This window comes from Corvus moneduloides, chromosome 6, assembly GCF_009650955.1.
Source record: "Corvus moneduloides isolate bCorMon1 chromosome 6, bCorMon1.pri, whole genome shotgun sequence".
NCBI lineage: Eukaryota > Metazoa > Chordata > Aves > Passeriformes > Corvidae > Corvus > Corvus moneduloides.
Genome location: NC_045481.1, coordinates 46,119,362 through 46,146,878, shown reverse-complemented (window position 1 = coordinate 46,146,878; position 27,517 = coordinate 46,119,362). Strand labels below are relative to the sequence as shown.

At 40.1% G+C, this 27,517-nt stretch overlaps 2 protein-coding genes across 11 annotated transcripts in view; one reads left to right on the top strand and one right to left on the bottom strand.

Annotated features, from left to right (window-relative positions):
- The window catches only part of CHID1 (chitinase domain containing 1), a 107,353-nt gene extending 105,301 nt beyond the window's left edge, over positions 1-2,052 (top strand). For 5 of the 6 annotated variants that reach the window (XM_032112584.1, XM_032112582.1, XM_032112585.1 and 2 more), the window contains one exon: positions 1,723-2,052. In XM_032112584.1, coding sequence (XP_031968475.1) covers positions 1,723-1,821 — 99 coding nt within the window. In that variant the 3' untranslated portion in view covers positions 1,822-2,052. The remainder of the gene's footprint in view (positions 1-1,722) is intronic. The other variant, XM_032112587.1, reaches the window with a different exon arrangement.
- Positions 2,053-17,305: 15,253 nt separating this feature from the next.
- TSPAN4 (tetraspanin 4) overlaps positions 17,306-27,517 on the bottom strand; it is a 429,626-nt gene continuing 419,414 nt past the window's right edge. For all 5 annotated transcript variants that reach the window (XM_032110834.1, XM_032110833.1, XM_032110832.1 and 2 more), the window contains one exon: positions 17,306-25,853. In XM_032110834.1, coding sequence (XP_031966725.1) covers positions 25,785-25,853 — 69 coding nt within the window. In that variant the 3' untranslated portion in view covers positions 17,306-25,784. The remainder of the gene's footprint in view (positions 25,854-27,517) is intronic.

Here is a 27,517-nt window from a genome sequence, read left to right as displayed (position 1 = left end):
AGCAGATTCTCAAACAAGTTACCAAAGACATTTTCCTTCTCATCATGGTGGCTGAAAGCTTGGAGAACTTTTGCCTTCATTTGTAACAGGGTCCTGATTCTCCCTGTCAGCCTGCGCCACCCTGTTTTCTTCAGTTCTGCTTCTGTGGAACCTATTTTAGTGTTTTGAAAACTTCTACACAATAGTCTGCAGTAGAGCAAAATACAGGACAAAGTGGTTAATTACAGCCCGAGTTCCTAGGAAGCTATCTTTAGATTTTCTCATATTAAACTGAAGTCAGCATGTTAGACCTCTGCGGGCTTTTATTACTGGAAAACAATTGCTTCTGTAGTGAAACTACGTCATATTTACAGAGAATTGAGACTTTTTTTAATGGTTAAACTAGTATGAAATGTTCTAGGGCTCTGTTTTCCTGGACAAGATTGTTATCTTAAGCACCATGAGTAAAAGGATATTTCTCCTCATTAATCTAATATTGATGGAAGTACTATCACATCTGGGATATTAACTACCACATCTAACTATGTCCTTGCTAGTGCTGTGTCTGAGAGTGTTAGAAAGTTTCCTTAGGAATCTATCAGAGAAAAGATAGCTTGTGCTGTTATGCTGTGTTTTCTTTGGCCTCATGGAAGGATTTCACCCTGCCATTGTTAGTACTAACTAGGTTAAGAACACTCATTCCTGTACATTTCTTTCATTATTTCTTCTCTAACAGACCACCACTCAACTGTGCTGATTGGTGAATGCATGGAAATGGGTATTCTTTCCATTTTCAAAAAGCTTGTAATGAAGTATTTTGAGATTTGTATGCTGGCCAAGATGGTTGGGAAACACTGAATGTTATTACCTCATGAAAAATGCATTTCTTTCCCTTTTTAACGTTATAATCACTGATAGGTTGCTCAAAATTAGTTTGTTCATGATCCGTTAAAAGCAGTCATGAATGGCTGGCCCAGTGGATCTGTTAATGATGCTGTGATACTTTTTTCTGTTTCCCATGGAAATGATTTTTTAAACACATCCCTAGTGTGAGTAGTTTAAACATTGCAGTGCTGCAGTTCAAAGTAAGAAAACCTGAGAGAAAAAGATTAAAAAATAATTATTTTTGTTGTTTGAACTGAAAAAGAAAGGTGCAGAACACGGACTGTGGCATTGCTTCCCTTGTAAACCAATGGCTAAACTAACTCTTCTAAATCAATGGCTGGAGCTCAAATAGAAATACTTTTAATTATTATCTCCAAGAATCTCTTTAAAATAGAATTTTTGTAATATAAATTGTGACTGTGTCCTGGGAAAAGGCAAGGGTAGGCAAGAGATCTTCATGGTATTTGACAAATTATTATGGTTGTCTTCAGTGATAAAGTTTTATTTTACCTGTGAGACATTTCTGGGAAGAGTTAGAATTTCTGTACATTGTGAAATGATAGCCTAAATTAGAATAGTTCTTTGCATAGTTCATAAATCTGATTTATTTCTGTGGCATTTTGTCAATTTAGCTGGTAATCTTTTATTAGGTCATTGAATTAACGGGTACGATTAACGGTCTTTGACTGAATTACTGCTTGCTAACCAGAGAGTATTTCAAGTACAGAAGGAGTTTTTCAGTAGCTGGTTCAAGGGTAGATGTTTTTAAAAGGTCTGATAATGTCATGAAGAGATGGCAGTTTGGAGTGTCTGGTATCTCTGACTGAAATGTGATGGCTTTATGTGTCTTTCTCTTAGTCCATCCAGTTGCGCTTGGAGCTTGCAAAAGAACTGGGCACTGGAATATCCATCTGGGAGCTGGGACAAGGCCTGGACTATTTCTATGACCTGCTTTAAAACAAGAGATGATCTGAGAAAGACTTTATTTGCTTCACTGAGGCTCCACTTTCAATTAATCTGAGTATCCTGGAGAGGTGATTTTTAGAACATTTTTTGTAATTTATATCATATCTGTATTAAACTTGCCTTTTTTTCCCAATAAAGAATCCTTTTTTGATTTGCCACACAGACATGATTGTTGGTATCTGATAAAATTCAGAGTAAAAAACCACAGAAATTTCTCATAAAGCACCTGAATTCCGAGTCATTGAAAACAAAGCAACATAGGTGGATGGAGTCAGAGTTGAAAATATTTTCTGAAATGTTTTCTACAAGAAATAAAATGGGAAATTTGATGCCATCTGATCAGAGTGTAAGATGGAGACCTCTCAAAGAGCTGCTGGTAATAACCATAGTAAGAGAACAATAAATCCATCATACTACATGCAGCAAATTTAAAGTCTGCTGGACTCTCTGCATCTTGCTGTCTTCTGGTAAGGTGAGTGAACATAAAATGTCAGGAGGGGAGACCAATTAGCAGACTTTCACTCAAGCTGGTAGAAAATCAAGCACTGACAAGCTAAGCTGTTGGCTCTGTTTGTTTTGTCATGTTAGTAAATTTCTTAAGCAGTTCAAAGTCACAGTAATTTCAATTTACTACCTGTTTCTAAATCAGTTCTGTTACAAGAGATGCTCTGTGATTTCCCTATTCTGCTTAGCCTGCTTGGTGTCTGAGGAGCAGTATTTAGCCCTAGAGCATGATGCATTAGTGGCCAGTTTGTGAGAACTGTAACATTCAGCAACAAAGGCTCTAATGGTAATCATGGGTTCCACGGACATGATGGATTCCATGTCCCCAGTAGACAGAGCCCCAGCAGCTCTGACAACCCCTTGACTTAATCAGGCACTGTGAATGTCATCAGCATCTTTGTGTATTAAGCTGTCATTCTTCAGCTGCACACATTGGTGCTTTTGTCTCTGTAATATGGATTTTTTAGGAACCCAACGGCTGTAAAAACCCATCAGTTTAAAAACAAAGCCAAAAAATTGTGGCCCTGCTTCTTGGTTTATAGTATTTGTATTTGTTGAAATCCACAGGCTTCAAGGCAATTTCTTCTAAGGAACGAAGAGGTGCTGGGAATTTGATGAGGGTGTCATTGGTCACCAGCAGAGACTCAGGCAAAGAGCTCTATACTCCCACTGGTGCTCTTCTTGCCACTTACAGTTGTCACAAAGATAACTGCACTTCTCTGTTCACATTCACCCTTCCCAGTAATTAATCTCAGCGGGGAATTTATCTGCCCCTGCTGTTTTCAGCAGAATAAATCCCACTGTAATCCACCATTGATTAAGGAACTATTGATCTTCACCTTTCTGATTTAGTTCTGGCATCTCTCGACTTCTCACATTGCGAGTATCCAGCTGGGCTTACTAATCAGGTTTCTTTCTTCCATACCATTAGTAGTAAAATAATTTGCTACATGAATCCTTGTGTTCAATTAACTTGAACTTTCTAGTTCGTTCAAAAGCAATTTAAAGTCGCTCTGGCAATGGTATCTAGAATAGCACAAGAATTAAATTCTATTACACTGTTTTTTCTACATTCAGTGGCACTATTGAACCAGGAAAAAATAGCAGTGGAAGGGGTTATGTTCTGAAATGGCATCCAGTTCTGTATTAGCTAGTAAGTAGCTTCCCAAATGGGATGTGGGGAAGAAAATGATATTTCATTTTAGCTTGTTTCCTCTCTAGAAAAGGTAGATATACATAATTTATCACAATTATAATTTTTTTTATATTCTGTGATGATTTTTTTATGAAGTTCATGATTCCTGTTTGTCTCCAAGTACAGCTATGTTAGAAAGAAATGTCTTTTCCATCCTTAGAGGTAGCACAAACACCTTTGTGTTTCAAGAAGATAAAACTAACCCTTGATGTATCATGAAAAATCAATACCAGATAAGAAGTACCAGATAGGATTTTGAGCCATCCATGGTATATTGGTGCTTGAGGCCAAGAATGTTGCCGTTGTCTCTAAAGGCAAAACATGTTTGTTGCTTTAGAAATAATATTCTAAAAGAAACAAAATTGGCATTATTCTTTCTCATGAAATTCTCTGTTCAAAAAAAAAGAAAAAGAAAAAACCAAATGAGCATCAGAAGGCACGTGAGCTCCAGAATGAATGCAGAACAGCTTCTGACGGGTTGGTCTTGCATTTCCCTAAGTAAGTTTTCAATATTTAGGAATGTCAGGTTGTCCTGTATTAACAGAGAATTGAGATATCAATGAGCCACGATGAAATCAGCTTTCTTTTGAAATTTGCACCTTAACACATTTATGAGAAGTGACACAGGAGAGAGAGGTTGGTATGAAAGGAGTTCCTGCAGAGCATCTCTTTTATGACAAGTGGGGAAAACTGCATGAGGGGCAGAAGGTAGGAGGGAGTGCTGAAGTGACACTTCATTATTTATTCCTAAATTTAAAAAGTATTCCTAAAATGAGGTACTTGGCAGGGCAAGGCTGAAGATACTGGACATACACAATCAAGGGTATGACTGGGGAGAAATATTTAGTGTTTCTATTAAAACAGCTTACACCTACTAAAGCAAGCAGTGACATGGAAGTGTGTTTATTTGCACACAGTATATTATCATTAAGTTTTCTAAGATGCATTTTAAAAAAACCAAAAAAGGTTTGCTGTATAATCTGGCTCTGTTGCAAGAAAAATTTCCTTGTATTTGTATAAGATCTCAAGACCTATGAATGTAAAGGTATCTTTGATCTACCTGATGCCAAGTGGAGCTTTTTTCAACTGGCCTTTGCTCTTGTATTTTTGGGTGATTTTTTTTCTTGGGTTAGACTTACACAGGGTTAAGATAAACACATTTTTCTGCACAATTTTTATTGCATTCACTGAGAAAAAGAAATAGCAGCTGATTCTGTTGCAGCTGGCCTTTGATATGAAGCTAGTAGTTTTATTGTCAATTATCATCACACACATCGTTTTAACAGGTGTCAAGGGAGGGTATCTGTATACAACTAAGTATCTTGTGACAGAAAAGAGGATGTATCTGGCTGCTTGTAGGACCACATGGACCATTCTTCTGGGATAACAGCATCCCATCTTATCTCCTGTGGTAAGTGTATCTTGAAAACTTGAGCTGCCATAGCATCTTTGTAATGAGAAAGAGATTTAACAGAGAATTGTGGAAAATAAGTTGTTTTGCTTCTCATTGTGAGGTGCTATTTCTTCAAGAAAAATTGCTATAGGATTGCATGTTATAGTTTGGTTTTTTATCATATATAGGTGGGAAACTGCAGAACCAAGTGTAGCTTTGAGGTAAGAAAGTTAGGAGAGAAAGAGAAGAGAAAATGTGATAAGGCAGACCAAAGGCTGACAACAGTTAAACAGGCTCTTTAACCACTTCTTAGTTATAAAGAATTGTTGGGTGAGTTGTAACAATTTAATGTTTATGGGCTTAAGCAAAAATATGAAATGCTTTTTTCATTTCTGCTGTGAGCTAACAGTCGTAATTATTCGTAAGAGCGGGGGGGAGAGTTCTGTGCATGCTCGTCTGTGGAGACTGCAAAGCTAATGGATGTTCACAGGAACTGTAATTACAGTCTCTCCTGAATTTGGGACATGTCTTCTGAAGTTTACTGTTCTGATTAATACACAGTGCAGCTCTGTGACTTCAGTTAAACAAATAGCAGCACAAAGCAGATGGATTCTACCTCTGCAACTTGAAGAGGTTGTATGCAGCTATTTCCTGAAAATAACATTCCTTCAGTGATCACTTTTATAGTAATAAGTGCAAATTAAGTAAGCCTGAATTGGTGTTTTGTAGTCTGCCAGGCAATCCCTTTGATAGTCTGTGTTAGGGAAAAATAGATCATCTCTTTAGAAAAAAACCCAGCTTAATATGAAAAAATAACTGGAATAGAACTTGATTAACGCTACTTATTCAAACAGTTGCAAAAATAAATAACATCACTTATCTTGTTAGTATATGAAATTAAAAGCAAAATGTGTTTTAAAATGTATTCTGTTGGAATGAGAACATTATAACAAAATGTTATTTTGCAAAAAAAATGCAGATGAATAGAATCTAAGACTCAAAATTTAAAACAGTTTGTTGTTTTACATTCCTACTTATACCAGTTACCTTTTCTGGATATATTTCAGTGTTTAGTTGGTTACAGTGTAACTTAAAATTGTTTCAGTAAAAATACTATAGAAAAACTTGTAGGCTATTTTTCCTAGAAACAAAGACGTTTCTTACAAACTCTTAATGAAATAAGTTCTTACTCTGACTTCCAGCACATTAGAACTTATTCTCCATTTAACTGCTGAGAGCAAAGCAGATGCGCACTTTCGAGCTGCCTTCATGTGGCACACAGATCATATTTTATTCCATCCATTGTGTGGAGTTTAAATAAGGTAAAATTTAGCAACTGTCTAGTGTAGGAAGGCAGAACATAAAACCCTGCCCCTCTGTGTATGAATGCTCAGCTGGCTGCCCAGGTGGGAGCAGAGTTTAATCACAGGGCATTCACTACCTTGCCCACCTGATTTTTTGAGAGCAGTAATGAAGATCATGTGGAAATGTTTAGTGTAAATAAGCAGTATATTGTCTTTCTATCGACTTCCTAACTTTCCTTATTTCGTTTACCAGAAGCCACTAATCTGAGCAGACATACACATAGTGGCAGAAGGGCACAGACCCTCTTATCTCTAGATTGCATACCGTGGAGTTTTTTGCATAAGTGACTTGCTGTAAGGCTTCCCAGATCGTTGCATTTTTCTGCAAATCCTGGAACAGTTTCTCAGAGCTGGGCTATCTAATATTCCAGGTCTGTCATCTGTTGCTGTTAAGTTCCTGCTCTGTGTGTGGCTGCACCAGGGACTGGCTGAATGATCTCCCTCACCTTACTCGAAGATTAAGGTTAGTACAGATGGAGTAGAAGATTATGGGGTTTCAAGTTTCCTCTAATATGTAAAGTCTACACATTATGGTTACCTCTGCTGCTTATCCTACTCCAGAAGGTAATACTAAATATTGTTTTCCTTTATTTATTACATACATTTGCAAGTGTAAAAGCAGCTTAAAAACCCCCATAGAAACATTGCTAATTTTCACTAAACGTTACTTTTCTATTCTTCCTTACAATCTCATTACCTCATCTAGGTAGGACTTTTGATATGTTCCTGTCATTTTTCTTCCAGTGCACTGGTGGAGAGCATATACTCCACTCTATGCTGTCTTTGCTTGCAGTTGTGGAGCATGGGACTGTGACTAAAAATAGCCAATAGACAGAATTACTGCCCAGTGTAGAAAATTATTTAGGACTGTGTGTGTCCATTTTCACTCAATCTTTACGGTTTCTTCTCTGATTTTTCACGTGAACTCATGAGGGGCAGAAAAGTTGCTACAGATGGTTTGGCTATTATTACAGGTTTTGTAGTCTTTTTGTGTTTTCCTTTGCTCCTTTGGGGGCTTTATATATCATGAGTAGATGAAGGCCCAGCAGCAGCAGAATCAGCATTCTTGTGCTGTGGAAATTAGGGAAAAGATGCCTGGAGTGTTGTGTGACCACACTGAGAGAGAGGAGGAGAGAGTAATTTATGCCATTTGTAAAGCTGGCTCCCTAATCCCTATAGTTATTAGAGTGATATTGTGGGAGGAAGAGTGGCAAAGCTCAGCTCTGCTCATGGCAGCTACCTCTGGGCTGATTCCCCCTTGTTTATAGGTGCTGTTTCAGTTGCTGTGCTGGGAGCTTTTGTGTAAAACAAGTGGTTATTTTTGCTCTGCTCATGTCCTAATGTGGAAAAACCTTTGTGCTTATAATATTGTTCATTTTGCTCTCATTAAAACAACCAATCAGCCTGGCTAAGTGAAAGCCAAACTGTCTTTGTTTTGCACTAGAGCTGGAGCTACCGAGGAACCAGGTGGAGGTGTTTGGCGTATTTTATACAGACCACTTCTACTAGCATAAGTAAATAGTTTCTTCATAAATGATAAGCAGTCTCCCTTTACAGATATATTGTGTCATGTCTTGCAACTGTAGAGCCAACTTAAAATGAGTTTTTTTGGTTTTTTTTGCTCTGGGTAGCTTGCTGATATAATTAGCTGGAATTAACACTAGAAAGTCTTTTATTTAATGATGCTTTTAGAATCACAGCACTAAATTGTTGTCTGCTGTATGAGGCCTTTGCATCCTGCTTCTGCTTTTTAGCTCAGAACTTCCTGTTAAAATGAAATTGCATTTGCTGTTAGCTGGGAAGTGTTTTAGATGGACTTTCTGAGTCAAACAGTGGGTCAGGATTTTAAATTCCATCTAATTCCTCCTTTCTTCATTCACATCAACCCTGAAATTGGGGTTGATGTGAAGATGCAATTGCACACAGGAGACTGGCTGAGCTCATGTCTTAGAAGCCTGGTTTAGCAGTTTATTAACTATTTTAAGCACTGAGGGTTAAATTGTACCTTTAACATTTGCTTTTTGATTTGGAATTACTGCCTTTGATACAAGAGGGAACGATCAGTAATTTTTAAGGTGGGTTTTTTTTTTTACTGAACCAGATTTGTTAATTGCTTTAGTAAGAGTTAAATAAATATATAAGGTGGCAGGGAGACTGATCATCATCCCCAGAATGAAAACCTTTCTGTTGTGTCTAATATAGACTGACCTCTGAGCAAGGTCCCAGTTCTGTGTTCAGATTTCATCTTCTCCCCTTGGCTGCAACAAGTGAGCTTATCTGCCCATGTCTCTTAAGGTGGTGGGCAGGGCAGAGTAGAGAAACTGTGTGTGTGGCTGTTTGAAGGGGATGAGAGGGAGGGAATGGGGCAGAACAATTGCTTTCAGAAAAAATGCACTTTCTCCTTTCCTTCCTTCTGTAGGACCAGCAGAGAGATAGACTTAGCAAGATGAAACCCAAACCCCTGTGTTCCAAGGTGATCCCTGTACATTTTTGAGCACTGTTTTGGAGCCTAGGACTATGAAATATTTTGGCAGGCTGTGCTCTGTCCTTGGAAAATATATTTATCACAACTGAGGTGACTTTTCTGATGGCTTCTCCCAGTGCTTTTTGGCAGACCACTAGAAGTTATTAAGTGAATTTTGCAGATGAAAACATGAATATTGTAAATACTCCTTGCCTTCCCAGATACACATATTAGTATATAATTCGAGCTTCAAGTGTATGCAGTATTAAACTCATCATGGATATAAGAAGAACTCTTCAGAGTGTATGAGAAGCCTTTTCCTCCTCCTTCTCAGGAGCCCTTGGTTGTTAGGGATAACTGCATTGGAAAAAAGGTACAGTGGACAGTGTTCCAAAGAGCACACAGCCTTAAAGAGACCTGGCAGACAAAGTGGAAAGAAAAGAGAAAATTACTTTTTCAGTGCCAGGTAGTAAATCTGTCACAAAATCAAACAGGAGCCAGGGTTTCTGACCCTGGTGGGCATCAGGCACAGCATCGCCAGTCAGGCAAGGGAGGGGATTGTCCTGCTCTGCTCAGCATGGAGGCAGCCTCACTTCGAGTGCTGGGGCAGTTTTGGGTGCCACAATATAATAAAAGAGAGAAAAATATTAGAAAGCATCTAAAGAAGGTGAAGAGTCTAGTGGGGAAGCCACACAAGGAGCAGCCGAGGTCATTTGGCCTGTTCAGCCTGGAGGAGACTGAGGGGAGACCTCACTGCACTTAAAACTTCCTCCTGAGGGGAAGAACAGGGGACAGACCCAGATCTCTTTCTGGTGACCAGTGACAGGACCTGAGGGAATGGCCTGAAGTTGTGTCAGGGGAGATTTAGGTTTGATATTAGGAAAAGTTTTTTCACCAGAGGATGTTTAGGCACTGGAACAGGCTCCCCAGGGAAGTGATAACTGCACCTGACAAAGTTTAAGAAGCATTTGGGTAAAACACTCTCAGGGACATGGTGTGATTCTTGGGACTGTGCTGTGCAGGGCCAGGAGTTGGGCTTTGATTATGCTTGTGGGTCCCTTTCATCTGGGGATATTCTATGATTCTGTCTCCCACCATGTGCTGGCTAGACCCTGCTGCTGAGTTACACAAATCAGAGCAAGCCAGAGCAAAGTAGGGTCCCTTCATCACTGACACTGTGAGGGTCTTCTCAAAATCACTCACTGCAGAACAGTCTGTTGGCAGCAAGTTGGGGATGTGTGCATGTCAAAGTGAACAGAGCACACTGCCATTCTGACTGGTTCTGTGAGAGCTGATGAGTCCTTCCCCTCACCACCACACACTGAGGAAAAATGGCTTTGCTTGTAGATATGGAGACAAGTAGTTATACATAGCATAAATGGAAATAGTAATTTGTACAACATGCAATCAGGTGGAGTAAATAACTACTGCAATAAGTCATAGAGTCACAGACAGTAGCTGGATCTTTCAAAGGTCTGAATATTTTCCTAGTGATAATGTCACTGATTATACATTTCAAAGGGAACGTAATGGTGGGTTAGTCCTTCTGTCATAAGGTGAATTGTTACTCCTCTGAGGCATCTTCTTTCCATCACAACCTGGCCTTTCTGCATGTTGTCTGGGTAAGCTGAAAAGACAAAAAAGAGCAGGATCTGTAGTGGATCACGTTTGCAAGGCTAACCTTGTGCTTTCTAAACTTGCTTGCGTATGTGCTTCGGGGGATGTACTTCCCTCTTTTGAGACTGTTTGGTCTCTGTGTTTGATGTAGGAGTCAAACTGCTGGTCAGCTTTCATTTCCAAGCTGTTTTCTTTGTAAGTGAAAGCTTTTTTTTTTTTTTTTTTCCTGCTGACATTCAAGCACTGTTGGTGTTCAGGGACCATTGCTGCTTAAAGATTCCACAGGCCCCGTTTTGCCACCGACTTGCATGTCTGGGAGCCCATTTGTTTTCAAGGATTTTTGTTGTTTCTCATTAAAACAGAATATAGCAGTACAGCTCAGCTTGATTGCAGCTCTTTTGATGAATCTCAAATGAAAACATAATTCTGCTTCATTTTGTGTTGACTCAGCAAGAATAGGAGGAATCAAAAAAGTAATAATGCCTTTCTCCCATCCTGGAGGAAGTTTAAAACCATTATTTGGAACAGAAGAGTAGATATTGGTTCTGCACAATGAAAAGAACAACACTTCCGAGAACAGAGCTATGCCATGAAGTTGTGTAGCTTATCCAGTTTTTATTGATAATGCTATTTTTGTAATAAAAAAGGGTTTTAAGGTTATTTGCACAGGCAGTATTAAATAACTCACTTGGGGCTTTTCTGGAACTAAATAGTAGCATCTGAAAGAATTTACTTCTAATTTCAGTGCAACCCCAAAATAATGAAAGCTTTGCTTCATGTGAAGGATTCTACAGTGCAGGTGTCAGGCACATAAATTTGGGCAGTTTCTTCATGGTGATGGGGAGATGTTACTCAGAACTGACTGCAGTCACTAACAGAGCAGGAGAACAGCTTGACTCACTGCACATGAAAATGGTTTTGAATTTCTGATTGTACTGGAGTGGTCTGGAAATGCAGCACTGAAAGCAGCAGCACCTGGTAAGCCCTTGGAGTATCTCCCTATGCAGTGTTTTTCTTTCACTGTAAAACTTTGCTTTCTGCCAGACAGTAAAACCTGTGATACTCAGCTGAAAGGATTCCATTAGTAGCCCATCAAATGTGCATCACCGTGAGGAAGGATGTTTGGTGTAGCTTCAAGATTCCCTGTGTCCTGATAAATGTCTCAATCTTTTGCCATTATTATTGGAATAGAATTTATGGCAAGGCAAACTTGGCTTACCTATGAAGAGACAAGATTATAAAAGAATTAATTTAGAAAGAAGCTGAAAAGCTTATTTTATTTATTGAGTCATGGATTGTTCTGCAGATTATCAGAATAATTCCTTCCTGTGCTTTCCTAAGTAACACATTATTTTTCTTCACGCTGTTTTGCACCTCAAGTGTTTTGTCCATTAAAATGATTCTGTGGTTTGGTTTTGTTACTTTTGCATAAAGAAGCATTCGTAAGCATGTATAGTTAGTATTTCTAAAGATTGTCTTTATAAAATAGGTGTTCAAGCATGGAATAGAGCATGAACAAACCAAACTAGGAGACAGAAAAAAACCCTTGATAAATGGAAGAACATTTCATTATCAAATCTGTAATTGTTTCAAGGACTGGCCTTTAGGTCCTGCAAAGGAGTTTGAATATTATTAATTGATTTTAAACTTTGTCTCTCTGCAGACCTTACCATTTTTCTGGCCATATGGGCCACTAGTGGAGGAAGGACAAACATCCAGAGAGTTCTGGATAAATGTTAAACCCCCATTCCTTTAGAAATTGAAATCTGAGCTATTGACATTCTTGTAGGTAAAAAGCTTGGGGGAGGGGGAATGGGAGACAGGACAAGCAGACTGCAGGAGCCTATCACCAAACTGAGTTTTCCATATACAGGAGTTAATACAGGGTTGTGTGTGTGTGAATGACACCAAATGCTGTGGTTGTTGTAATCCCCTTTTAATAAAGGGATTGACTTGCAGTACAAAACGACTTACATATTTCTGCATGCTGTATTATCTGTTCCAGGGGGCTTGAAGCCTTTTGTGTTTGCTAGCCCTCAGTACCTCCTTACTTTATTGCACTAACTGCAGAAATTGCTTTTCTGAAATGTTGTTTGTGGTCATCAAACAGGAATTGAAAGTACTTTGTCCCATACTGATGGCCATGTAGATGACATGGGCCACGGAAACATGAGGCTGAGTCTCAGCTAAACCTCTGGCCAAAATGCATCCGAATGGTAGCTTTCTATTTGAAAAGATAATGGAAATTTTTAGTGAGTATATTGGTTTTGCAAGTACTCTCTTGGGCCCGCATATAAATATTGTGATGGGAATGACAGAGCCCACGTGCTACTCGTGTCAGAGTGGTGTCCCCTGGCACAGAGCAGGACAGGGTATGCACCAGCCTCTGCTGATGTCCCTGCTGAAAGAGCCTCAGGCAGCTGTTTGGTGTTTTGCTTCATTGTGTTTCACCTCAGCACTAATTCCACTATTCTAGTTTTGATTGATCTCTAGGTTTCCACGTGTAGACACAGACTCTAAGCTCCTTATTTCTTTCATTTTTTGGCAAGATCCACATTTTGTTTCTGTGGTGTAATGCCTATCTGACCATTGTTTGGTATCTGAGCTTGTCTAGAAAGGGAAATTCAAGTTTGTGTGTAGAGAAGCTGATGTGGCTCTGATTCCTGACAGAGGGGTTTCAGCGTGCCAGCCCTCAGGGGAATGGTGATGCTGTGAAGAGAGGAGGACGTCTGGTTCCAGCAGAAATCTTGGGCTGAAGAGAAGGGCACAAAGAAGAATTCTGTCATCCGGGAAGGTCTTGCTTCCACAGACAGTGCAGCAAGCCACACTCCATGTGATTTCACAGGGCTCCTTCAGGGGGCAGCAGTGCTTGCACTACAGATCTTCTGTGTAAGAGGCAAGTGGGATTTCAGCACTCTGCGGGTACTCCTTGGCTCCTTTCCAGAACAAAGGTCCTGAAACAGGAACCCTCATTTGCTGCTGACCATTTTCCCAGTCACCATCTCTTTTACTGTTGGGTCTAGTGGAAAGCCTTAACAGTATGAAAATCTAAAAATCTCAACTAAAAACTTTCCTGCTTCCTCCCAACCCACCCCAAGTTGTACTGGATCTAAAGCGATCCTTCTGAAATACAAGAGGAAGGGAAGCCATCTGACTAGATGACCCCTGTCCCTGTTAGGTAGAAAATGATTTTTCAGAAAATCTTGTACTGGATACACATCCAGTTTATGCATTTTAGCCTAATTTTTAAGCAAAAGCTGTCTTAGCTGAATGCTTTTAAAAATAACGGAATGGAAAGTCAGAGAGATCAAGTACCAGACATGCTGCTGGTCCTGCTACCTTTCAAACCATTTGTCTGGCTCTTTACCTGTAGTGTAGCATTATTAGAGTAGTGTGAATCCTGCTGTGAGCATCTTTCTAATTCCTAAGCTGGCATTTGAAGGCAGGAGAGAGGTGAGCTTTTGTCCTTTAGAGGTAAACCTGTGAAGGCTGGGTCTAGACAACTGGAAGGGAATGTAACTGGGGGGATACATGGGCTGCTTTAAAATGAATGGATTTATTACACAATTCTCCTGCTAGTTTGGGGACATTTGCCTTTATCTCATACTGCTCTCTCTCTGCATATATATGTGTGTGTATATATATATTAGTGGGAAAATGTTTATCTTCTGCACTGTTTAGAATTTCTCAGTCAAACAGAAGTACTTAAGATTAAGACCTTAATATTTAATAAGCTCTCAATTGTTAGAGAGCAGTGAGCCTGCCAGTGTGAGACTGGGCTGGCAGCTCAGTGGATTAATAGAAACATAGAGCTCGATTTAAAAGCCCCGAATGATAATCTTTAAATATGCTTAGGCATTGTGGCTGTGCAGTTTCCCTGAGGAATCATCATATTCTCTGCTTTAAAAATTTCACTGAAGACTTAACTGAAACTATAGCTCACCTTTGCCTACTGGGAAATCTACTTTCATTCTTGGGGCTTAAATTCCTTCTGTGTACATCTGTACACCCAGAGTGTGATTCCTTGTGGGTTTTCACTTATTACATGTTTGCTGCAGGAAGAGTTTTACACAGACTTGAAAAACAAAAATTGCAGAGTTGAGCAACTTTCCTACCTTAACAGAGATCTTGCTTAGGCTTTCAAACAAGCAAATGTTGCCATTTGAAAATACTGAAGTGAAAATTACATTGATGCTTGTGAGATGTGGTCTCAATAAGACAGACAGAGAAAATAGGGTTTTTTTTTAAACTCCTGTATGTGAAATTCTCTGGTGCTTTGGGTTCATGTAACGCATTTCAATAGTACTTCATTCTCTGATAGAGATCTGCCTAGTCCCACTGCAGTGATAGTGTAGACACAATGTGGTGCATTCTGGGATGTCCTCAGACAAATTGAAAGGCTTGAAAATGATAGATTGCTTTTTCTTATAAGAACTTGCCAGTCTTAAAGGTGTCTAGACTTTGAGTTGCATTAGTTGTGTATACATTTCTGGGGATTACCACAATTTCAATTTAATTTGCCATTTCACTTCATGCTATAAAGCTTTCAAGGAATCTTTAATTTCAGTGAGAACTCACTAAATGAAAATGAAAATTAAATAAGCTTGCATCATCAGCACTGAGAGTGGCAGTATTATCCTGAATTTCTCTTAATACTTCACCAGAGCTTCTTGTGCACGTCAGGCATCAGGGCACTCAGTTGTTCAGCACTAGATCTGACTGTGTAGCTGAACTACCCTTGTGTTCTGTGTAGCTGCACTAAGAAAGCTTTTTCACTTGCAGGATACTGTGCTCCATGTAACAGTGACAGAACAGCTCTGACAGATCAGCTGTGACGTGCTGAGTTCTTTTAAACCACAGAATGGGTTGGAAAGGACCATAAAGATTATCTAGTTCCAGCCTCCCAGCCCTGGGCCAGGGACACCTTCCACTAGATCAGGTTGCTCACAGTCCCATTCAGCCTGGCCTTCCAGGGATGGGGCATCCATTAACTCCTCTGCGCAACATGTTCTGGTGCCTCACCACCCTCACAGTCAAGAACTTATTTCTAATACCTATTTCTTCTCCAGTCTGAAAATCCCAACTCTCTCAGCCTGTCCTCACAGGAGAAGTGCTCCAGCACTCTGAGGATCTTTGTGGCCTCTTCTGGACCTGCTCCAGCAGGTCCATGTCCTTCTTATGTCAGGAGCCCTAGAGCTGGATGCAGTACTGCAGGTGGGATCTCACTGGAGTGGAGTAGAGAGAGAATCAGCTGTCTCGACCTGCTGACTGCACTGCTTCTCTTTCTGGGATACAAGAGCATGTTGCCAGGTCCTGTCGAGTTTCTTGTCAACAGCACTGAAGTCCTTCTCTTCAGGGCTGCTCTCAATCCTGTCTTTGTGTTTGTCCAGCCTGTCAGGATTTCCCTTACTCAGGTGCAGGACATTGTGATCAGCTTTGTTGAACTTCCTGAGGTTCCCATGGGCCCATCTCTCCAGCCTGTCCAGGTCCCTCTGAATGGCATCCCTGCCCTCCCAAGTGTCAGCCACACGACACAGCTTGGTATCATCTTCAGACTTGCTGAGGGTGACTCGATCCCACTGCCCACGTCACTGACAAAGATGTTGAACAGTGCCAGTCTGAACAGTCCTCCTGGACCCCCAAGGAACACCACTCGTCATTGGTCTCCTCTTGGACTTTGAGAGTGACCATCCAGCTGGTTGCTTATCCACTGAGTGGTCCATCCATCAAACCAATGTCTTTCCAGTTTAGAGACAACGCTGTTGTGCACGACAGTGGCAAATGCTTTGTACAAGTTCAGGTAGGTTATGTCAGTCACTCTTCCCTTATCCACCTCTGTAACCCCATCACAGAAGGCCACCAGATTTGTCAGGCACAATTTGCCCTTCATGAAGCCATGTTGGCTGTCTCTAGTCACATCCTTGTTTTCTATGCACCTTAGCATATTTTCCAGGAGGATCTGCTCCATGATTTTGCTGAGCAGTAAGGAGAGACTGATGGGCCTGTAGTTCTCCAGGTATCCCACTCTTCCCGTTATAAAAATGGGGGTTATTTTTCTCCTTTTCCAGTCAGTGGGAACTTGACTGCACTGCCATGATTTCTCAAATATGATGGATAGTGGCTCAGCCATTTCATCCAGCAGTTCCCTCAGGACCTGCAGATGTATCTCATCATCCTCAGCATTTTTCAGTAATGTTTAAATTACATATAAATTCAACACCACTGCTCCCTAAATGGATCTCTTGCAAGGCTGGAAGAACTGAAATTTGGAGGGTGTAAGAGAAATCAGTGTCTGTACCCCTTACAGCTGTTCATCATCTGAGTATTCCTGTGTCCTTCAATAGCTCAGTGAGGCTGCTGCACCTAGGAGGGGAATAGATGGGACTACAGTCTGAAGAGCACAAGAAAGCAGCTGGAACAGGGCACAGGGGCTGTTCTGACCGGGCTCACCATGTGCCATGGGATGCTGCTCTATCTTTGTACCTTACAGTGGGGAAAACCAGTCTGCTCAGGTGGTCTCTTGTCCATTTCCAACTTTCTCCCTCAATCTTCATTTTTTTTTCATACCTGTCATTTTTATTTTCCCTTTTCTTCCTCACCTTTCCTGGTTTACATATTTGGATAAATTGGAGTGCTCTGCCACCCACACCAAAGACTGCTTGCACCGGAATATTCTGGTTTGGAGAAGAACACATGCACATGGATTTTTTGCATGTACATTAACTCTTGATTCCATCAGGAACAAGAGAGTGTGATTTGCAGCAAGCTTTTAATTGTGCCAGGTTTTCCTGTGATAATTCTTCTTTGAAACCTGTGAGCACTTATTTCAAAGGACCTTTTGATAAAATTGTTTTGTGTCAGGGTAACCAGCTGTGGTGCACAGTCAGGAATAAGAAGGTGTTTAATAGGGAAGAACTTCAATGCACGGACTTCACAGGGAGATTTAAAACTTCAATTTTTATTAGCACCAAATATCAAGCAAGTTCCATGACAACAAGCTGTACTTCCAAGCTGGTGAGCTACTTTGTTTAGGGAAAGTGAGTTAGTAATTATATGACACATCAATTCAGTCTATGTACTCTATTGTGTTTGCATTTGCAAATCCGTAATTCCTTCTGTTGTGCACAGGTCTGAGTTCACAATTTCTGTCCTTCCCCAAAAAGTAGGAGTGTTTTCAATCATGAGGTTTTGAGGCAACTCTGCCCTTGAGAGACCACGTAGCATAACTTAGCTGCTCACCAGAATAGTCAAAGCACCTCTGGCTTCTAGGGGGAAATATTACTATTTCTAACATATTTCTGTGTCCAGTTCCTGCAGCTGAGCTTACAGCAAGAAGAGTTTACCCAAAGAGCTTGACTTACACTTCCATACAGCCTCCCTGTTCAACTAATGCCAGCATGGCTTTCAAATGAAATTAATACAAAAGGCCATTGGTGGGGAGGGGGGGAGGCTGTGTGGTGTTCCGAGATTATGACAAAGCTTTTGGTGACTTTGACGGTGGTAAGAGACCTGGTATTGGATTATAGAGTGAGAGGTGGGGTTCCAAAGAAGCATTAGAATCAGCACCATGCAGGAGTGCTCTTTTCCTGGAGTATTTGCAAATGCTTCATCCTAACTGAGTTTGTGAACAGCTCTGACTCCCTTAAAGGAGGGAGGGTGTTTATTCCTTAAGAAATGAGAGCCTGAAATGAGAGAACTGAGAATTACACAAACATGCGTTTACACTTTTTTTTTTTTTTTTTTTTTTTGTTAGAAGTTATCTTGGGCAGTTGGGCTGCCACAGTACAAACTGTGGGGATGCATATGCTGTCCCAGACACCTTGAAAGTGTGTGGGTCCAGGTGAGCATTTCAGAAGAACAAGAAAGGCGTCATTTCTAAGATGAGGCATTTTTTTACCTCAGTATTCTGGGTGTTTATCATTCAAGCTGGAATATAATATCAGAATCTGTTAATTGCATCTGTGGCTGATACAATAACACTGAGCAAGTTTCCAAGTAAACTGGGTTAAAAAAAATGGAAAAAGAATTCCTGCAGCATTGGTCTATCTGGAGAATACTAAACAGCTAGTGACAGTTCTGCGTGATAACAGTGCTTGTCTAGCCACTTGCAGGCTTGCATCAAGGAACCGAGGACATTAAGAGCAACTCAGATTCAGTCACTACTTAGGTTCAGAACCAGGTTGCATGAATTACTCGGTCACACTACTTATTCTGCTCTGTTCTGTACAGTCTGTGTTCTCCTAACTCAGTATCAAACCTGAATTTTGTCAAGCCACGTAACGTGTCTTATCATTGGGCACTAGAATTTATACAATTCAGACAACTGAATCCCCTCCACATTTGACAGACTGGGACTGTGACTGGCCAAGTATTTTTGTGTGCAGAACAGCAGATTTAAATGGTAGAGGTGGAAGGGGCTGGAGCAGAGATGGACTTAAGCTTTAGGGCCAAAGAAAGGCATTTGTGGAGGAGGGAGATGCTGAGGTGCATCTGAATAGACTTTGAGAAGCCGGTTCCTGAAATCCCTGTATTTCTCCAGTCATTTTTAGTTAATCTTCAGGATGAATGCTTTACACCTGGAACTCTTGTCACTGTCCATATGAGACACAGACACATAAGCAATACATGTAACAGTTGGGGGTTTTTTATGCTGTACTTTGCTTTCTATACAGTTTTGTTTTTTATGTATTTAACTATGTACAGTTATATGTTTTATTTGGTTGCCTGTGATTTAAACTATACTTTGTAATAGCAATGCCATGGGAATATAAGGGAAAGTTTATAGTGAATAATTATCCCATCCTTTCAAATTATTCTTTAATTCCAAGTACAGGGAAGTCTCTGTTAAGCAATTCTGTCATAACAAAATGTTCTGCTCTGCCTAAATGATTTCTGCATAAAACATACCAGGGATTTGCTTGAGAAATCAGTTCAACTGATCAGCTATTTCTTCATTAAAAACCCTAAGATGTAGGACTTCTCTTCAGCTGTCTAACACACACTGGTGTAGATTTGGTAGTGAACATTTTCTGGCTGTTGGAGGGAGGAATGTAAACTGAGCTGGCTTTGCAGGTGAACAACCCCCAGGATTTCTAGTGAACATACAGTATTTCCAGGGGGAAAGAGTTTCTTGCAGGGGGAGACAAGGAAGCAAGGCCTAGGGTGAAGTGACCTAGCATAGGCAACTAATGGGATTTCAGAAAAACTGCCTGTTTCAAATGGCATTTGCCAGATGAGTTATTAAGGACAGATTCCTTAGTTTGGGGTTTTTTACATGGTAAGAGAAGAAACACAGGACTCTGTGTTTTTCACTTTTGATGTGTCAAGACAAAAGCTTGGATGAAGCTTCATAAGCTGCCCTTAACTCTCTTTGAAAATTATCACTATGCAGACAGAAAGTACTTTGTATTACACAGCCAGAATAATCAGCTAGGCCCGATATTTCCAGGTTGTGTTAAGTGTACTTTGGAAAAATAGCAGTATGTCGGGTGAAATACTCGTCTAGTTGTTGATTAAAATAGGAACAGCTCTGTTTATGCCAACATGTAGTTCAAAAGCAAAGACAACTGGGATAGCCACTGGGAGAAGGTACACTGTTTGAAACAGTGGGATCTTGAAAATCAACAGAGTACTCAATTACCCAGGGTTAAGCTTTAGTGGAAAGCCAAATTAAGCTTTAAAGGTAATACTGCTGCTCTGAGCCCATATATTTCTGTAAGCATCATTAAGTTATCGTTCCTGAAGTACAGAACCAGTAGTGAGTAAAGGAAATTGAAAGGCAACATGTTAAAATCCATGTTAGAAGGATTCTTTTAAATGCAACTTGAAGAAATTGTGAAATTCACTGCTACACTGCAAGACTTTAATCTTTTTCATGAAGTCAGAAAGGGATTAAAGATAAATGTGGTTAATGAGACCATTTAGTTGTGCATTTAATGGGATGAAGACAATTCAAATAATGTAAACATCTCTACTAAACTAAGGGAGCTGTAAGAATGTTCCACCAAAGGTGTGGGTTATCCCTTATGATGCTTCCTGCAACAACCTCTAAAACATCTGGGTCTCTGCTTCTCCCATTACACTTTCAATAGTACACGTGTTGTTGTTCAGAATGCACAGTTTAGAGGCAATTTCACTTGTGAAGCTGTTTGACCTGTAGGGTACAACAAATTGTATTAAAGGAGGCAGTGTTAGACACGACTGCAGGTAACATTGGTGGCTAACCAGACATTCTACTCATCTGACACAGTACAACTTCCTAGTTGTTCCATTTCAACACATTCTGGTGTTAATTTTTCAAGTTTTTCTATGTAATTTCCAAATGTAAGCAACTACCTCAGAAAAAGAGAAGTCCTTTTGTTTCAAAGTTATCAGTAACAGACAAGTTGTTAACAGAAAATAATTGGATTTGGGTCTGAGTTTTTTTTTTAACACTGAACCTGATCTCCCAGTAGTTTCTGAATTGTTATCAACTACCCCATAATTTCAGGTTGCCCATCCTTAAGAGGAAAGAGGGGCGTAAATTTACCTGGGACTGGGTAAGCCACTTAAATAATAATAATAAAAACAAATCTGTACGGAAGGATAGGTGAAATCAAAGGTAATGAGACATGGCAAAGAAGTAGAACACTGTGGGGTTTTGTTAAATTGCATACAGTGTGTGTGTGCACTTGCACAGTTGTACACACACACATCTTTGGGTCTGTATAGAATCACTGTTTAGCTTGTAGTGCAGTTGCTTATAAAGAATACAAAAGACATTCTGTTGTAAACTTTAAAGAATATTTAATAACTTTTAAAAAATAAAATGTATACTTTAAATTTTGTTCTTTATATGAATGCACAAAAATGTACCATTGTAATTGCAGCAACAAAACCCAAAGACCCGAGGAGACCTGCCCACTGTGGTAAGATACCAGTGACAAGGGAGGAGAATTCACAATGGAATCCAAACAAGATTTCCCCTGGCAAGTCCCAACGTGTTTTCTAACTGTCTAACTCGGTATCTATGAAGATCATTCACACTTAGCAAATTCTTGCAGATAAATTAAAGAGTAAATAGAGAGCCTGGGTTTAAAATAAATGCCACAATCAGCTGCTGGTTTCTGTTGCTTACCTTTGGTGCCACATTTATAGCACAACACCGAAGCCAAGGGGTAAATGAAAGGCTGTGACTTTGTCCATGCTGACAACCTCCTGTCCTACCCTGGGAAGGTGTAAAAGGCAGCCCTGAGCCACGTGTGCTCAGTGTGACCAGTTCTTGTTAGTTTGTGCAAAGTGAGGGTTTGGGTGGATTCCCATAGCAGCCCTATTGCTGATGCAAGACAGAGTATTTTTACAGCTTCAGTGCAGTTCCTTCCTCTCCATATTATGAAACCAACAATGCTGCATTTAAATACAAATTATTAAATGGAAGAATAAACCTTTATGAGTTTGTTTGATTTAAAGGGGAAGACCAAAGACCTATTAATAGAACAGAAGCTGGAGTGAATTTCAGTGATTGTGCACTGTATGATGAGGAGGTAAGTAATTCTGTTGTACAAATAGTAAGATTTGGCTGCTAGTGATAGTACAGGAAAATAAACCTTATTCTATTAAATATATGTTTTTTGGGTTTTTTTAGTAACTGTGAAAATAAAAAGCAAAAAGTATATTGGGCTGAATCTAAAAAGCTAAATCCTGACGCTGCTGAATTCAGTGGGTTCAGGCATATGCCCTGTGCCTTCATATCTTATTATTAAGCAGAAACAGAAATGAGAATAGACTAAGAGTGCTCCTTTATTGCCTTTGGTTCTGTCTTTAATTTTAATGTATTAAGTCCTCCTTCATGTTTAAAGATAAGATGTCAAAATAATATAAAATACTTAACTAAAAGTGACAAGACACTAATAGAAGCAATTGGAATGACTTCTGTATTGCTCTGCCTGCATTCACTATCAGCAACCTTTCAAATGAATATTATGTACTACAGGTTAAGTAGTTATAATCAACCAGTTTAATGTGAAGTTCTATGTGTTAAATGGAACTGTCCTTTTTTGTTTTGTTGTGGGGGTTTTTTTGTTAAAGACTGTTGCTGTTACACATCACAAAATCTTTTGACCTTGTCAGCAGAGAAAGGATGCAATGCTCTTAAGAAAATATGGTAAGTCTGAGGCTTGTTATATGCAATATGTTCAGAGGTTTGAAATTGGATTGTGCTGGTAATGCTGTAAGCACTGTAACATCTGTTTGGTCTATGTGGAGAGAGTTAATAACATCAAATATACAAAATAGTCCAGTTCAAATTAGGAACAAGTTGCAGTAGCATCTCAGTTGGTAGTGGAAGGATAGTATTTAAAAAAAAATTACTAGCAGCAATATGTGATCTGGGTTTTTTTGTCTGCTTGTTTGTCTGCTTGGGTGTTTTTGGCTTTGTTTGTGGTTTTTGTTTTGTTTTTTCCCTTGTGTGTTTTTGTTGCAGTGACTGGGATTTATGAAATGGGTGTTGCTTACACTCCCTTTAAATACTTGTTTTTGAAAACCAAGGCAGTTTATCTTGTAAAGACACCTAAACTGTGAAAAATTATTAGAGGAAACCACACAATATGACTTGTCTCCAGTCTGCTTCTCGTATTTTGTTTCCACTGAAGCTTTAGCTGAAGTCTAGCAGTGTTCTCCAAGAATTCCGCACATATTACTGTGAGACTGACAGGAGAGGGGTTTGTGATCTCTCTTTTCCCTACACCACCATCAAGCAAATTGGAGAGTTGCTCTCTGTGGGAGTTCTGCACAGTGGTTTGCTCCCATCAACTGAACCATCATCAGCCTGCTGTCTGTGTTAATTTTTAATGGCAGGGATCACTACAGATAGACTTGTCTACCCTTTATCTGTCTCAGAAAAAAATCAATGTTTTATGAATGTATTCATCACTCTGTCATGCTGCATTTCAGTGGTAGAAACCCTGAGTTGTCAGCAGAAGCACCCCTGTGTACAAACTATAAACCATGGCAAGAACTAATGGTACAGCTAACCTGGAATTTTATCAGTGCAGGTTAAGAAAAGAACAGAGAGGGAAGGAACAAACTTACACCATCTTTTGCAGAGCAGGACAGGCTGCAGGTCAGCCTGGGCTCAAGAAACAGAAAGCATGGAGACTGTGGTGATTGCAACACCACTAGTAAGCCTCTTGCTTGGAGTACAGGGCACCTGTGTGTGGGCTACTTGTTCAGCTTGGTTAACACTTTCAGGGCTTGTTTGCATGACACTAAAATCCTTTAGTGGTGAGGAGGTTGCTGTGATAGGGATTGGGAAGCCACATAAAATGCACACAAGTAATACTTTTTACCTTAGCCTGCAGAGCTAAATGCCCCATGGGGGTAAGATTTAGGAAGATACTTGCTCTTTTAAACACCAGACTGTCCTAAGCAATTCCCTAGAAAATATGGAGTAGCTCATGCCTGAGAGTGAGAAGAATGCAGGAAATCAGCAAAGAGACAAAAAACCCCCCAAACCTAAAGAGTGAGAGTGAATCTGTCAAATAATGCAGGTCCAGGAAAAGGATTAGTTAAGGGTGTAAAGGAGATTGTTCAATAGGCTGGGGAGTTGGCAGCTTTGTGCTGGAAATTGCCTTTAAATCGAAGCACGCAAAATGTCACTTGTAGCTGAGACCTGCTGTTGTAAGCAGGGTAACTTTCTGTATGAGCTTGATGCATGCTTCCAGTCTGCAGGAATGGCTGCGCTGAACTTCCTGGAAAACAGGACTCCATGATCATCTCTCTGCTCTGAGTGTCAGTGGCTGAGAGCTCCTCAAAGGCTGGCTGAAGGGAGGAGGCCATCTGCACTGCTCTGTTTGCTGTTCCCTGCTGTGTCCTTTCCCTAGGGTGCTTCAGCTTCTCTCTGTCACATATGCATTAGCTGGTGCTGTTTGCTGGCAGGGAATTATTTGTTTGAACAATAGGATACATCTGATTCTTAACCTCATCACCAGAAGATGTACATAGGAGGGTACTACATGAATTACTTCCGTTATCAATGAGTGGCTGTTCCCCAGCTAAGGAAAGTTGTGGTTTTGATTTCTGCATATTTCTGTGATTCTGTGGTATTCCAGAAGGTGTGGATTATATTCTAGCCAGCAGCTAGGTGAAGGAAAATGCATCTGAAAAAGAGCACTGAGAAGTGACTCCAGTTCTAACAGAGACTGATGTGTCTTGGCTGTTGTCAGCGTGCAGCTGGGAGGAAAAAAAAAAAAGCTAAGCATAAAAGCATCTGAAGTCTTAATAACTCTCAGAAAAATGAGCAATGTGCAAAAGACTTTTCCTCAGCAAGGCAAACTCTATCATACCTGCAGATGATGTTATCCCAAAGTAAATTAATGAAATAGTGACATTGAGGGGAGGAACAGCTGACAGCTTGGTACACATTTTCAAGGGTGGAAATGAGTGATACTTTTTGGCAGACTAACTTGAAACAGGGATGATAAAAAATAAAACCATAGTAGACTGACAGAGAGAGCCCACTCACAAGTTGTTTACTGAAATGAAGATACAGCTGAAAGTAATTACTTGTTTCCCAGAGGTATAAGTGATAGTGCCTTGTACAAGAAATAATACTTGGTTATTTCAGTTGGAATGTAAAATAGGATAGAAAGGTTTCCTCTTTCTGAGGTTAGATGCTGGGTATTTTCACCTCCTTTCAGAAAAGTATGTGTTTATGAATGTAATATATATAACATATGCAGTCAACCATCTATATGCCACTGGCAATTAGGAAGTGAGGCAATGTCCAGTTTTCCATTAACAGCCAGGATCTCGCTGTACAGATTCTGATTAAAAGCCTGACTTTGCGGTGCATAAGATTAAAAATACTCCCTTAAACCAATGTATTTCTGAAGATGATCCTCTCCTGGCTACAAAACCATCTTGAGACATTCGGAGGCAGGGCTGTTTGATCTTGACATTTTAGCTGTGTGCAAACTGTAGTAAAATTACAATTGCATTCAGTGCTAGCTACTCTGTACCTTCTTGATGAAGAACATTTATTTTCTACGTCCTCTCTTCCAGACCGGGAAATGCAGGAAGGCAGCCTGGCAGCTTTTGTAGAGGTTGCCTCAGTGCCATCCTTTCCTATCATGGGTTTGCAGTCAGCCCCTTATATGCAGCCTCTCTTGCCTTGCCACAGGCCATGGAAAAGGAACCATTGCTCTTTGGAGGTTTTCCTCTGCTTAAAGACAAGGCTGCTTCTTACCTGTGCCAGTTCAACTACTGACTTTTTCTTTTCTTCCTCCTTCAGTAAAGTGGGGTGATTCACAAAATCTTCAGAAAGATAGCATTATACACAGTTTATAGTACAAAGGGGGGAAAAAAAGGTCAGATGAATGAGCATGAAGGAGATTTCTCCTGTGTCCTTTGGAGGAGAAGCAGAAAGATTGGGAATGGTATCTATGCACAGTAGGTGTCTGCCTTGACTACCTGACAATACATGGTCATTGCAAAGGTGAGTCCGAGAATCTAAGAGAAAAAAAACAACAAAGAATCGTTTTTCAGTAAGTAAAAAACCCCTATTTATTGAAACAACAAGAAAAAAAGAGAAAAGCATAACACTAGTTTTGTTCACACACAGGAGGACATATCACATACTGCTTTTGCTGCCTGTTCATGTCCTTTTTCTGTTCCTAGAGTCTGTCTGCCTTTTGTCCTTATCTGTACTGCTGTCTTACAGAACAAACAGTGAGAGCAGGGGGGAGTTGATTTCTCCATCAAGAGCAGCCACCAGATACTGGGAAGAGGTATATTGAAAAAAGTTTGGATGTCTTTTGCTTGAAGATATTTTATAGCAGCAATCCACAGCTGTGTGGGCTGTGTGGGTATCCCTGTAACTGTTGTTTTGAAAGACATTGGGTTCATCCCTGGCCCTATGGATGCTGTTTACTTGACTGTACTTTACTTTTCCAAGTGTATGTGTGCACAGGTCCCTGTGGGGGAATCACTGGAGACTGAACATGCATTGTCATGGCCATCAATGCCTCATCAACAATGAATGTGTTTTTCTACTCAGCCTGTTCAAGAGAAGCAGCAGGGAGGTGGGGGTTCTCCTCCCAGTCAAGCACTGACCTGTTGAGCTGCCTCTGGTAGATTACTTCATCAAAAGGGGATGGGGGAGAGAGTCTTATTTTCCTTCCAGCTGAAGTACTTATATGAATGTACTAAGTGCTTGTTACTTTCCCTTTGCAACACCACTGTAAGAGGTGTCACTGAAATGAAGGTCTGCGCCAAGTAGAAAATTTTAGGGTATGAGTTCTGTTTTAAGCACTTAATTTGACCACTTCAAATTTAGTCTTTACATGAGTAATAGTTCCTGTTAATGAGTACTTTGAAGGAATATATGAATACACACACACACAATTATATTTATGAAGAAAAGAATGGTTATAAAGTTGTTAATCTTCCTCAAGTCTCACTCTTCCACAGTAAAATCAGATTATTAGGTTTTGGTGTGCTATTTATAGCAAGCACTGGCCTTTTGGAAGTATCCCTGAACACTGCCTTCTGCTTCCTGGCAAAGGAACACCCTCAGGGACAGCTACATAACAAAACAGTGGTGGCTGAATTTGGTTTATAATTTGAAGCATGCACGACTGAGGAAGATGCTTCTGTCACATGTACTGTATGTCCTTCAAATGATGTCACTGTACAATTCTGTAAGATTCTTAACATGAAAAACTGTCACATGCTTGGGGCCAGAACAACACTGAAACAGCAGCAACAGAGGGAGCCCAGCTCATTTTAGGTGACAGTGCACAGAAACTTTTGCCAGCAGTAGATTCAATCACACCACGCAGCTGGAAGACAGACTGAAAATCTGTTGTGTTCTGAGGTGTTTTCCCTGCATTGCACAGCATCTACTCGGAATAGGAATTTGCATTTTTAAATTGTCTGAAGTGTTTTCTCCCATGCAAACTTGTGATGTCTTTCTGTCAGAAAGACAGTATTGTCTTAGAACTGATTTAGGCTATTTATGAGAAGGACTCTGACATGGGCTGCTGGGGGGTTTTAGTGTATCCTTTAAAGATACCCTAAATGCTGACTGGATGCTCAAAAGCTGGTTTGGCATTTTTTTAAATTATAGTAATCTATTAACAACAGTCATAAATTGTCTGTCTGCCATATGATCT